This window comes from Balaenoptera physalus, assembly GCF_965194825.1.
Source record: "Balaenoptera physalus genome assembly, chromosome: 4".
Lineage (NCBI taxonomy): Eukaryota > Metazoa > Chordata > Mammalia > Artiodactyla > Balaenopteridae > Balaenoptera > Balaenoptera physalus.
The window spans coordinates 13,944,920-13,958,440 of NC_138891.1; the positions used below are offsets into that span (position 1 = coordinate 13,944,920).

Below are 13,521 nucleotides of genomic sequence, written 5' to 3' on the forward strand. Positions count from 1 at the left end.
AACTTCATTCCAAAGGCAAATAATATTTTTTAAGTAACTTGTACTACTGTTCGCCTATGTTATTTTTGGATAATTGAAGTGGCATTTTTAATTTTTATTATATTGTATACTGAATAATTTTATCTAGAGATGTAAAATTAGTTTTACAAAATCAGGATAGCTTGCTGTAGATTGTTGCTTTAGGGATCATCTTACCCTTTTTCCAAAGGAAGGTGACAAAGAAATTGCTACAAAAATGCAGGAGCTTGCCCTAAGTGAAGGTGCCTTACCTCGACATTTGCATACTGCGATGTTCACAATAAGCTCAGATCAAAGGATGCTTACAAATAGGTAGGTTAAATTTAATTTGCTATAAGTTAACTTGCTGTTTAGAGAAGGGGTTCAGATATTATGTAAAACAAACAGAAGAAGTCTTTGGATTGCACAAATGTTTCATTTTCTTTTGATTCACCTAGTTCTTTTCCTTTCCTTATGGAAGGATTTTACCCAAATGATCATTGTCCCTATCCCTGCATAACTTGGGAGGAAAAAAAATAAAACTGCTTTTTTTCCCCCCACTCTCTGCTTATCAGGCTCTATACCCATAGTCATGGGACTGGAACATGGAAAAGAGTGCCTAGTAGTTTATGGAACTAGAGCCACATGTCCCCAGGGTTTTTCTCCTTGTATTTCCTCCTGGCCATCTTGCATGTAGATGACCCACCTAGTCAATTTTCAAATAACTTTGGTCAGTTAGGTACTCTAAGAATAAAGAAAACTTTAATATCTAACCAGCCTAACCTAAGCCTATCCTAAATCTCTTGTAGTTAAACAATTTTCCCTTTGGCAAGTCTTTTTTTTTTTTAATAATAATCCTTCAAATATGAGGAAACACATAAATCTGTTTACTCCAGGCTGTATGAATTCCAGCCCTTTTAATTTTCTTTATAATTTCCGACATGTGATCCTTTCCTATATCCTTAGCATACCGTATTATTACTCATGACTCATATTAGTTAAAAATATATATATAATAAATGTTTTAATCGTGTTCTTTTTGACTTTTTGAAATAACATAAATTGCTGACTTAGGCTTACTTTGTTATGGAAATATAAATTTCATTTCTTTATCACCTATGTTCGGTTATTGGATGTTGTAGTATGCTGCCCTGCCAATAGTTTTCTGCTGTTTGTACTATTATAAGAAGCTATCTGCATCCCTTACTTGTAAATGTTAGTCACAAAAGTAGTCTTCTTTGTTGCTTGTAAGGATAAAAAGATATAAAAGGAAGGTTATTTCCTTGGTCTACTGCCTTATTAGCAATGCTAAGCACCATCTTTTGTTACACTAGAAACTATTTGATGTCTAATTCTATTAAACCCCTTTATGTTAGCCCTTTGCTTTTTGTGTTCCTTTTTATTATAATCAATTGCGTTCCCTACTGTGATCAGTCACAATATTGAAAAGCTGTCAAATTATAATAGAAATACAACTTTTCATTTGCATTGCTTTATCTTTTGCAAATTGCTGCTATAAAATGTTATCTCTCTTATCCCTAATTAAAACCTTTTTAGGAATCATTGATATGATACCTACCAAATGCCAGTGAAGGAAATTACAAGTGTCATTACTTCAATATGTTAGCTTCCAAATAGTCATAAGAGTGAACAGTTTTAGTAGTGGTTTTGTGTGTGTGTGTGTTTGTGTGTGTCAGAACAAAGCACAATTTGGGTTTTCCTATTGAACTTTTTTCTTCTGGGAATGTAACATATATAAATACATAAGCCTGTAGATGGTTATTTGGTTATTCCCCTCACAGGTTTCATGCTCATTCTTATTGCAAATGGCAGTTGAATCCTTATCAAAGCACAGAATGGTCTGTGGTGAATAAAATATATACCCTGTTTGTGAGGAGCTTCCAGTCTGGGTAGCAGATATCATCGTAGGGATTAAGATTAATAAATGACTAAGTCATAGATTCAACTTGGATCTTAGATTTTCACTTTGAACCGAAATGTGCTTTTAGCTCAAAAGTGCTTTAAGTCTTTGTTCAGACTCCAAAACTGAAAATATTTTCTATCTCTGACCTTGTCAAAAAGTATATATTAGAACATAGTTGACTTTTGCTCATGTTCAGAATTCCAAAGAATTCCAGAATGCTGTGGTCACTATAGCAGGATTTGTTATACAAACTTAATTATATTATCAAGTCTAATTGTTTCCCTATCTTTAAAAGTGGTAAGAACCTACTTCTTCATGTTCAGGTCCATTGAAAATTAGTGAGTTCATCAAGGAAGCATTTTAGTTTGGAGAAAATACTAAAACGTTAGTAGTATTTGAATTAACTATCTCATACATCTCTCCAAATTAAAATATTAATTTTTAGTATTTAACATCAGAATGATTTTTAAAACTTTTTATTGGAGTATAGTTGATTTACAATGTTGTGTTAGATTCAGGTATACAGCAAAGTGAATCAGTTATACATATACCTATATCCACTCTTTTTTAGATTCTTTTCCCATATAGGTTATTACAGAGTGTTGAGTAGATAGAATGATTTTTTTTTTTTTTACTGTAGTCTTATTTCTTATATTTTGTTCTTAAAAATTCCTTTTTGTTCTACCTGAGATAAAGAAGCAAACCTTTCTCAACGTCTGCTTTTTTCAGACAGCTGAGTAGACATTTAGTGGGACTCTGGACTGCTGATAATGTAACTGCGACAAACTTGTTGAAACGCATTTTGGTAAGTCAGTTGAATAACTGGAGAAATGTATATATTCTTGCCCAATAAAATTTCATTGATAAGTTGTTTATACTGTTAAGGGTTTATCTGTTTGTTTTTAATATAAAAGATACTTATCAAAGGAGCTGTCATATAATAAATGCTATGCTTAATAGCTAAATCATAGTATTAATTTATTTGGGTTTCGAAGGCTAGGTTTTTTGTGTGTGTGTGCAGTTGTTTTGAAAATGGATTTTATATCTTGTTTTTGTTTGTTGTTTTTAGCCACCAGGCTTGCTGGCTTACTTGGACAGCTCAGATCCAGTTCCTGAGAAGGATGCTGATCGGATGCATGTTAGAGATAATGTGAAAATAGCAATGGTAAGTATGCTTGTCCTGAGTATCTTTTCGGGATGAAAGAGTACTTTTTTCTGAAACACATGTTAAATAGTAGTATTCTTTTTAAATATTATTATTAACAGCTTTATTGAGGTAAAATTTACATCCCCAAAATTTTAACCTGTTTTTAGTGTCCAATTCTATAATCATTACAGTTATGCAGTTATCACCACAGTCTAATTTTATGAATAATAATAATCTTGTATTTTTTTTCTCTAACTCAGCATATTGGTACATTCACGAATGGATTTTTTTTTTTTTAATTTCAAATGTATAAGGTGATATTTTGCACATAATATGTAATTGATAAATGTTGGTGAAGGGCCAACACTGAAAAAAATAATTTATGTAGGGCTTTTTTTCTTTACAGAGCTATCTTAATTATTAATGTTGGGCTATCTTTGAGAAAATTACTTAACATCTTTCAAGATATGCTATTATAATAATGTCTTATATGTATTCTTTTCCTGTCTTCACCTCACTTCTGTCTGCACCCATCTCCCACTCATATCTTGCCATCCCTCTAAAAGGATTCATCTTGAAAACTAGGTAGAAAAGTTTAAGATTTCTTGGACAAAATGTATAATTTGTTGTAGAAATTTTCACCTTGTTCTTTCACTATTTTTTTTCAGTATTCATTTAATCATGTAAAATAGTGCAACTTGGCTTTAATTAGATTTTTAAAATAAATTTGAAATTATAGGACTGTAATGGAATTCAACGTTATTTTATAGGATCAGTATGGAAAATTTAATAAAGTTCCAGAGTGGCAAAGACTAGCTGGTAAAGCTGCTAAAGAAGTTGAAAAATTTGCCAAAGAAAAAGTGGATCTTGTGTTAATGCATTGGAGGGATAGAATGGGCATTGCACAAAAAGAGGTAAAAATAAAGTCTTCTTCCAAATTTCTAGCACTTCCATATATCCTAGGTTACTTCAATTGTTGCTGTTCACAGAAATGGTACAGATACTTTTGACCGAACACCTGAAGAAATGTCACTGAATTCTGATTATATTTTTATATAAATTTTTCTTAATTCATAGTTTTATGAGTCAGTGGTTAGGATTTTAGTTAGTTAATATAAAATTCCACTCTTTCTTACATAAGTTTCTTCCATAACTTGCAGTTTCCAGACTTTTGAATTCATATGTATCTTTTTCCTTCTCTGAACTTTGTTTTGTAGCTATACAAGTAAAGTTGCCCTTCTTGTTTAGCTTTTTTATTGAGAGCTAGCTAGACAAGTATTTTGAAAATAAGATTCACATTGTTAAAATTAAATTTACTATATGTACTTAAATTTCAGTATTATTAGCTCCTCAAATCAAGATCAGATCTGAAACAGTTTTAGTCTCATTTTTCAGCATGTAGTATGTGCTACAGAACCTATCCAGTAATGTTCATCCTTCTATCTAGGATGGAATGTGCAGTGGTTAAGAATGATTTAAGGTTTCATGTAAAAGTTGACTTGATCTCAGTTTTTGTTGACCACACTTATATTCTTTCCCTTTAACCATCTCTTTATTTATGGTAGCTATTTTCTTATTCAAGGAAAGTAATATAAGTAACTTTCTGAAACAAACATGTTTCTTATGAATTTCCAGAATATCTAAACATAAGGCATCAGGTGCAAAAGAACAGAAATATTATTGTCTTGTGTGTCTATCTGAAATTGATACCAAAATTGAGTTCTTTAGACGTTGAGCATAATGAATTAATGCTAATTTGTATGAGTGACATATGCACTATTAAGAATCATTAAACAGGCTTTCAGAGGTCTAGGATAGTAAAGAGAATACTGAACTTTGAATTGGTTAACGTACATCTGAGCCTGGTTCTGTCACTTACTACCAACCCATATGGCAAGTTACGGGTTTTCAGAATTTCACTTTCCCCTTTCATAAAATCAGAATAACAGTACCTCCGTTCTCTGTCCTTTGGGGTTGCTTTGATGTACAAGGAAGTCAATAATAAAAGCACCTATACTAAAAGACAGTGCATGTCTTGTCATGATAATATTGCTATAGCATTTGAAAATTGAAAGTCTGTAGATATGAAATGAATCATTTTCACAGTTGTTAAAAATTACAAGCTTTTGGCTTCAGGTAGTTAAACCCATTTCTGAAATAACAGTTGTTTCAAGCTGTTGGGTATAATTATACTGAAAATAAGTTTTTGGCATCAGATTTCTATATAACATTTATCCAGCATACACTTGAACACAAAGCTATTTTAGCTAGAAATGTGGATAGCATCTGTTATTTAAAGATAAAAAATTCAGAGGGAAAACAATGTATTTTTAATATCAATAATGTTTTATCAGTCTGTTGGTTTCATTTACATGAGGTGTTATCTAAAGTGCTGAGCAATTATTTCTGCCAGGACACTGTTTTCAACATTAATTTATGAAACAGTGAATAATCTTTGTGACTATTTTATTCGTAGAAATATTAACACCAGAATATCTAATTAATGAACCTGTGCTTTAGCTAAAGTCTGAAAATTAACCATTGTCTAGATTAACTGTTTAGTCTTAAAATGAACTGCATTTCTTATATAATCAGAATGTTTAGGGAGTCAGTTCCATTTGTAGCTAATGTTCTTTGTTGGATTAATAATAACCTTTGGCTAATGTATAAAATTACTTTTTTCTTATTTATGTTATTTTCAGTTTAGGGATTTGTTTAGCCAGTTAGATCTTTTAACCTAAGTCTCTAAATCAGTCAGCTTAGTTTATGGAGAGCTGGTTGTCCTTTTTCTGTATAGTGTTTACATTTTCATAACTCTAGACTCCCAGCTTTTTGTCCTGAGGGCAGGGGAAATTGAAGAAAGTAGTACTTGATTAGAGGTTTTAAGGAAGGGTTTGTCATTAAAACTAAAAATATGAACTATTTATATACTTTCTTCAAGTCACCTAACATTAGTTTTCATGATAGTGCACAGAATTAAAATTTGTAGGGAATATTTCCTTAATTAATCAATATGATTTACATTTCAAACAGCATTTACTTTTTAAAATTTACTACTTTACCTTTTTTCTTTCTGTGATAGCTAGTCTGTTTTCTTGCTTTATTTTATATGATTTGCCACTTCCTTAATGAAGTTACAGACTTTCATGTTTTAATCTATAACTACTTTCTACTTTTTGCTTCTGTCAGATTGAGGATTAGAATTTTCATGACTGAAATATCTACACGTTTTACTCAGAGCAAAGATTCTTAACCTCCAGTCCATATACAGACTTACAAGAAATCTTTGAAATCTTCCCCTCCATTTGTAAACCTTATGTATGTGTCTTTCTCTGGAATAGGACCATAGCTTTCTTTGAATTCTCAAATGGGTTTATGACTGCCTAAAATTTGAGTCATAGACCTCAGAGAAGCAGGTGGGCCTTTTTCTGTCTTAAAGATGATTTATACTGGTGACATCCTTGTGGAATTTATATAGTAGAGATAGCATAGCAGATGTAGGCTCACTCTCTTATTTTTATTTCATTTAAAAATTTTTTTTTCCTTTTTTACAATTAAATTCAGGACAGAAACAATATGGTGAGTTTTAAGTCCCTGCTACATGTGTGAAATGCATTAAACAGCCTGCATGTGGAGTTGTCTTTGATATTCTTTGTCTAGTAAATTAAAGTCTCACTTCACATGTGTCTGAATGTAGATACTTATTTCTTGTCCATTAGCTATTTCAATTTATACTTGCTCCTCTTGGCTTTGGTAGCAATTTAATAACCTATAATCTTTTGTGTTTATTGGTTTGCCATGATTTTTGTATTAACTGCATGTAAATGTTTAAAATAAGTCACCTGTTTTTGACTGTTACAAATTTTATTAGTCATCACTGTAAACTTTAACAAAATTTGGATTTGAAACAATAACTTTAGGCTACATGGAAAATATTTCAGCTACACTATAGAAATATATGCTGGCAAAGTATTATATTGTGATATAATCTAATATTTTGTATTCATATTTTATAGATTTTGTTTCATTAATTTTGTCTCTGCCAAAATTTGATGAAGGAAATGTTTCTCATCACTTACAAAGTGATGATATTCTGACTGAGCTTATTTGGTAGCTCCAGATTGAGCACTATGAAGTTTTTTTCTTTTCCAGAATATAAATCAAAAGCCAGTAGTTCTTCGAAAGAGAAGACAGAGAATAAAAATAGAAGCAAACTGGGATCTCTTCTATTATAGGTAAACTTAGGCCTCTTTTCCAATTAATTAAATTTGGTATTGCCAAATTTAATTTTTGGACAGTTGTTTTTTTGTTTTTTTGTTTTTGCCTGAATCTAGTGCTTTATGCTACAGGTATTTTTATGCTCTCAGGGTCAAGAATTATAACTGTTAAGATTGGTATGATTCAATGGAATATTACTCAGCCATAAAAAGAAATGAAATGGAGGTATTTGTAGTGAGGTGGATGGAGTTAGAGTCTGTCATACAGAGTGAAGTAAGTCAGAAAGAGAAAAACAAATACAGTATGCTAACACATATATATGGAATCTAAGGAAAAAAAAAAAAAGGTCATGAAGAACCTAGTGGCAAGATGGGAATAAAGACACAGACCTACTAGAGAATGGACTTGAGGATATGGGGAGGGGGAGGGGTAAGATGTGACAGGGTGAGAGAGTGGCATGGACATATATACACTACCAAACGTAAAATAGCTAGCTAGTGGGAAGCAGCCACATAGCACAGGGAGATCAGCTCGGTGCTTTGTGACCACCTAGAGGGGTGGGATAGGGAGGGTGGGAGGGAGGGAGACGCAAAAGGGAAGAGATATGGGAACATATGTATATGTATAACTGATTCACTTTGTTATAAAGCAGAAACTAACACACCATTGTAAAGCAATTATACTCCAATAAAGATGTTTAAAAAAAAAAAAAGATTGGTATGATTAGTTATGCTTTCATAAAATTAAGACCTTTTGTAGAGTGTTGGTAGTCTGACTAGCCAAAGGTACTTTTAGCATTTTATTAAGACTTAGAGGTGATTACTTTAAAACACTTTATCATGGCTTAGAAATAACTGTATTATAACTTCTTTCAACCTTGTTGGAAATAGAGTCTTTAAAGAGTTGGATGATGAAACCATAAGGAGTCTTGTGGGAAATGGGTATCCAAGTTAGCTGACCTCATATACTTTTCCAGCCCCTGGAACCCCTCCTCCCCATCTACTGCTCCCACCACCTCCCCAGCACCCTCCACCTCAACACCCTCCCCCTCAACACCCTCCCCCTACACACAGTTAATACACACATAGAAGGACTTTGGAACATTTTGGGGAGTTTGCAAAAACTTTTTTGAGATAACTCACAATACTCAGTCTGGAAGCTGACCTATTGATTATACCTTGGTTAATAAGGGAAAATATGTGCTTTGGGAACTTCCCACAGTACTTTAAATGTGTAGTATGTATATAATACAGCCTTAAGAATATGCCTTGGTTTTCTTCCTCTGGAATCCCTCAGTTGTGTTGTCCTCCCTAGAATTCCCTTGGAATTCTGGCATCAGACTCTTTAGGAGGATTGCAGTTTGAAAGTGAATGGGTATAAAGCCCACCCACCCCAGTTCAGACTTGAATTCAAATTTATTATAATAGTTAAATAATGTCATGAATAAAAGGAAGGTATTTTGAAAGTATCAATCAGAGCTTGACAGTTTAGCAGTATTTTTTCTTGGGTAGTTTGTAAGGTTCTAATCTAGAATGTTGCTCATTCCATACATTTCATACTCAATTATCCAGAAATTCTTCTTCCCAACCAGTAATTTGATATCTGTTTATAATTCTTTTCTGACTGGAATTTATATTAGCAATAAATATTAAAATTGAAATATCAGTTCCTTGTTTTAAAATCCATACAGATTTGTCTTATAGTTTGGCTTCATTTTTTCCCCCAGCATTTTATAATGAAAACTTTTAAACATACAGAAAAGGTGAAAGAATTTTACAATGAGCACCTGTATACCTGTGACTAAAATTCTACCATTAACCTTTTACTATACTTACTTTACACAGTAGATTTTATTTTCTTTCTTTACGCTTGCTAAAGTTTATTAATTCCACTGTTTTGTTGCTTATTATAAGTTGTAGTAGGGGAGATTTATAGATTTTTAAAACTGTTTATTGCTTCCCACTATTTTCTGATTACATGTATATCTAGGTTTGGTCAGGACCATGCCAGGTCAAACTTAATTTGGAATTTCAAAACACGAGAAGAATTGAGAGATAGTCTTGAATCTGAAATGAGAGCATTTAATATTGATAGAGAGCTTGGTAGTGCTAATGTGATCTCCTGGAACCACCATGAATTTGAGGTAAATTTTAATTTTCGTAGTATAGTAGTTTTTTTTTGAAGCATGTATTACTTTTGGAGTTTTTCTTTTTTTTTAATTTGTAGTTGTTTGACATATATCTTTACCTTTCACTCATAATTTTATGAAGGAAATACTGGAAAACTTTCACTTTGCCTGAGACAAATGAAAAATTAATTTTGTTTAGTACCTCAGCTTTGTATGTGAAAATCATGTAGGAGTCAATAAATTTGATCCTATGCATTCTAGATCTGTTCCTTGCTTTTTTTCCCCTTTAAATTCTTTATTGAAACATAGCCTGTTCTTATTTCTCGTAGCTTGTTTAATAGACTTTTCGTGGTAATTTGATTCTGAATGTGGCCATTTTTTTGCTGCTTAATTAAAATACTGATGTGAAGCATGACAAAGTAAGAACAAGAAACATGTTGGTGGTAGATAATCTTGTGTGTGTGTGTGTAAATTTTTATTATAGGTGTAAATTTGGGCATGTTTGTGACCCTGCCGGCTTTGCTGTTTAACCCAACTGCATTTCTTAAACATGTTAATGATTTGTTTTTGCTCATTCCCACCTCTTTGTGAAAACTTTCTTTACTTTGGTTTTGGGAATCTGTATTCTCTGGGATTTTCTCCTTCACTGTCTATTCCTCCCCCTTTGCTCATTTTTCCTTATTGCCCCAACTGCTAAATGCTGGTTGGCCCCGAAGGACCAGTTCTTGGGCTTCTTTTCATTTATATTTATTGCCTCAGTGATCTCATCCATTCTCATGGCTTAAATGTTTTTTATTTGCTGATGGCTTCAAGATTTTTATCTCCTGCTTAGACTTTCTTTCCTAGACTTCATACTTTTATCCTATAAATTGGATATCTAATAAGCTTCTAGAACTTAGCTGTAAAACTGTGCTCTGGTTCTTCCCTCAAACCTACTTCACCTACAGTCTTTCTGATCTTAGATAATGGCTATTCCTTATTTTCTAGTCAAAACCTTTGACATCATCTTTTTTTCTTATGCCACGCATTCAGTTTGTCAGCAAGTCCTATTCAGTGCACCTTCAAAATGTACCCAGAACCCAGCCCTCTTCTCTCTATGGGATTGTAGCAGTTTCCCTGCTTCCACCATTGCCTTTCTGTTATCTGTTATCAACATAGTAGCAGTGTGATCTTGTTATAATGTAAGTAGATCTTGTCACTTCTCTGCTCCAAGCCCTCTCTGGTGCTCTTATTGCTTCCCAACTCACTTAGTAAAAAGCCTGGGTCTTTAAAATAACTTACAAGACAAGATCTGTACCCCCTAAATCCAACCATTGTTTCTTTGATCTCATCTCCTAATATTCGCACCATTGCCTGTGGCCACACTGGCTTCCCTGAAAACACCAAATTCATGTTCTTGATTCAAGGTCTTTCTACTTGATGTTCCCTCTGCCTAAAATACTCTTTTCTACAGAGAGCCTCATTTCCTTCAGTTCTTTTCCTGAAGGTTGTCATCTGAGTGGGCCTTCCCTGGCCACCCTGTTTAAAAATATAGCCCTCTTCACTCACACACACACACACACACACACACACACACACACACACACACACACACACACACACACACACCTGGCCACCCTGTTTAAAAATACAGCCCTTTTCATACACACACACACACACACACACACACACACACACACCTGGCCACCCTGTATAGCCCTCTTCACACACACACACACACACACACACACACACACACACACACCTGGCCACCCTGTTTAAAAATACAGCCCTCTTCATACACACACACACACACACACACACACACACACCTGGCCACCCTGTTTAAAAATATAGCCCTCTTCATACACACACACTTACACTCTCTCTCTTTCTCTCTCTCTCTTCCCCCCCTCCCCGCTTTATTTTACTCCATAGCACTTACTGTCACCCAACTATCATATATATTTTACTTTTTTATCTGCTACTTCTGTAAGGACAGAACTTCTTATGTTTGCTTAATGCTATATCCCTGATGACTAGAACAGTGCATGGCACATACCTTATATTCTTAATAAATGGAGTTGAACAAGTTAAAACTCAGAACTTACAGGAAAAAACTGAAATGGATATACATATATATTTGATTTTGTATAGTTTATATTTTTAGAAAACAGCTGTATTAGGCTTTGGAAAAAGAGTTTTGATAATCTAGTCAAGAAATTCCTTTTTACAGCTGCTTGCAAATCTTTGCTTGAGACAAACCCCAGTTCCCAATCAGGGGCTACTCCTCACATATCACTTCCAGTGTGTAACCTGGAGCAATTGTACATAGAGAGAATGAATACTGTATAAAAATGTACCATAAAATGTAGTTGATGTGTTGGGAGATCAGGGAAGACCTGAAGTGCCTTGTGTGAGTTTGGCAAACTGTGTGTAGTGTGGGATCATTTACTTCTTGCTTGATTGTAGCCAGCCGAGAAGGGGAGGAAGCGCATTATCCTTTAATGGTGTTTTTAGTGTTTTCTTCCCTTAAGTCTTCATGGACACCATATAGTCTTGTGACAGTATTTATCAGCAAATTTTACATTCATAAAATTAGTGTGTAATTCTGACTCTCGACATTTAACTAATGAATTACCAGATATTTTAAGAAATGACAAATTTTTTTGTTAAAGGCTGTCTCATCAAGAAAAGAAAAAAACTCTGAACAGAAAGAATTTAAGAAGTGATTATGTGAAAATTGCCAAAAACAAGTATTGTAAACTAAAATAATGTAATTTGCTTTTATTAATAAAGGTTAAATATGAGTGCTTGGCAGAGGAAATCAAAATAGGAGATTATTACCTGAGATTACTATTGGAGGAAGATGAGAATGAAGACAGTGGATCAATTAAGAGATCGTAAGCTACTCTTCTATATCTTGTTATGTTTGTTTTTACTGTTAGTTTCATGGCTAATTCTATTGTGAACTTTTTTTTTAATCTAGATATGAATTTTTCAATGAGCTTTATCATCGTTTCCTGCTCACCCCAAAAGTAAACATGAAGTGTTTATGTTTACAAGCCCTTGCTATTGTTTATGGCAGATGTCATGAAGAAATAGGACCTTTTACAGATACAAGATATATCATTGGAATGTTAGAGAGGGTAAGGATATCATTAAAAAGTAACTGCTATTTGATAGTGTCATTGGAGTATATGTTAAATTTTCAAAGCTAAATTTAAGTTCTATTTGATCACGTTGCTGCCATAACTTTCTACATGAGTTTTTCTGTAATTTACATTATACTTCTTTAAATAAAAGTTAGATGAACAGGAAAATGACTGATGGGTTAGCGTTTGTCCATGTTGGTTTATTTTTTTCAGTTGCTGCTTTTGAACATCTTTAGCGACCTATTTGCCAATCTTTAATTTAAGTATGGATGAGCTGGACAGGTGTGTAAAAGAAATAGTGACTTTTAGAGTTGAATGTTCTTTTGGAATGGACATTTTGGAAAAATCTTAAATGATGTTAGCACACTAAACTTGAAAGTGTGAAAATAAAACTTTTTAGAACTACAATGATAAAGAAAGGGAACCTTGAGTTAGCACAGTTTTGGGGGGGGGGTTTGGGTTTTTTTAAATTTAATAAAGTTTGTCATTTAACATTTCAGCAAGGTGGGAGAAGAACAAACTGATCAATTCATCCATTATGCAGCTCAAATTTGAGTGTTACTTACCTGTATACACTTTATTCTTTCATTTGTGTTTACATTCCTCGTACATTTAACAATTTAAATTTCAGTGAACTGACAGAATCATCTCACCAATTTTTAAAATGGTCATCAGTGCTTGCTGTAATTGCCTTAACTGTCAGTCATGCTTTGTGGATTAGAAAACTGGTTCTGAATAAGTTTACAAAACACACCCAGGAAATAACCAGATGAAAACCCTTATTTTTTGCTGTTACACCAGATTTCACTATTGAATTCTAATTCACTCTTACTCCAGTGAACTGAGTACTTGTGGCATAGCATTTGTATTTTAGGCAGTTAACATTTTTTCCTTCTCGTGTTCATGATGATGTGATTTATGTGAAACATCACTTATCAATTCTTTAGAATTTTTACTTAACTTGGGAGTATCA

At 33.3% G+C, this 13,521-nt stretch overlaps 1 protein-coding gene and 1 pseudogene across 11 annotated transcripts in view; one reads left to right on the top strand and one right to left on the bottom strand.

The window, feature by feature from the left end:
• Nucleotides 1-13,521, bottom strand: part of LOC309659503 (ras-related protein Rap-1b pseudogene) — a 377,624-nt pseudogene that overhangs the window by 210,529 nt on the left and 153,574 nt on the right. The window lies entirely within an intron of this gene.
• The window catches only part of DNAJC13 (DnaJ heat shock protein family (Hsp40) member C13), a 122,025-nt gene that overhangs the window by 53,587 nt on the left and 54,917 nt on the right, over nucleotides 1-13,521 (top strand). For 9 of the 10 annotated variants that reach the window (XR_014262823.1, XR_014262824.1, XR_014262825.1 and 6 more), the window contains 9 exons: nucleotides 209-330; nucleotides 2,651-2,726; nucleotides 2,991-3,086; nucleotides 3,839-3,982; nucleotides 6,633-6,647; nucleotides 7,221-7,303; nucleotides 9,276-9,429; nucleotides 12,193-12,296; nucleotides 12,383-12,542. Coding sequence is in view for 7 of the 10 variants with exons in the window: in XM_082459197.1 (XP_082315323.1) it covers nucleotides 209-330; nucleotides 2,651-2,726; nucleotides 2,991-3,086; nucleotides 3,839-3,982; nucleotides 6,633-6,647; nucleotides 7,221-7,303; nucleotides 9,276-9,429; nucleotides 12,193-12,296; nucleotides 12,383-12,542 (954 nt within the window). In the remaining 3 variants the exon portion in view is untranslated. The remainder of the gene's footprint in view (nucleotides 1-208; nucleotides 331-2,650; nucleotides 2,727-2,990; nucleotides 3,087-3,838; nucleotides 3,983-6,632; nucleotides 6,648-7,220; nucleotides 7,304-9,275; nucleotides 9,430-12,192; nucleotides 12,297-12,382; nucleotides 12,543-13,521) is intronic. The other variant, XM_082459198.1, reaches the window with a different exon arrangement.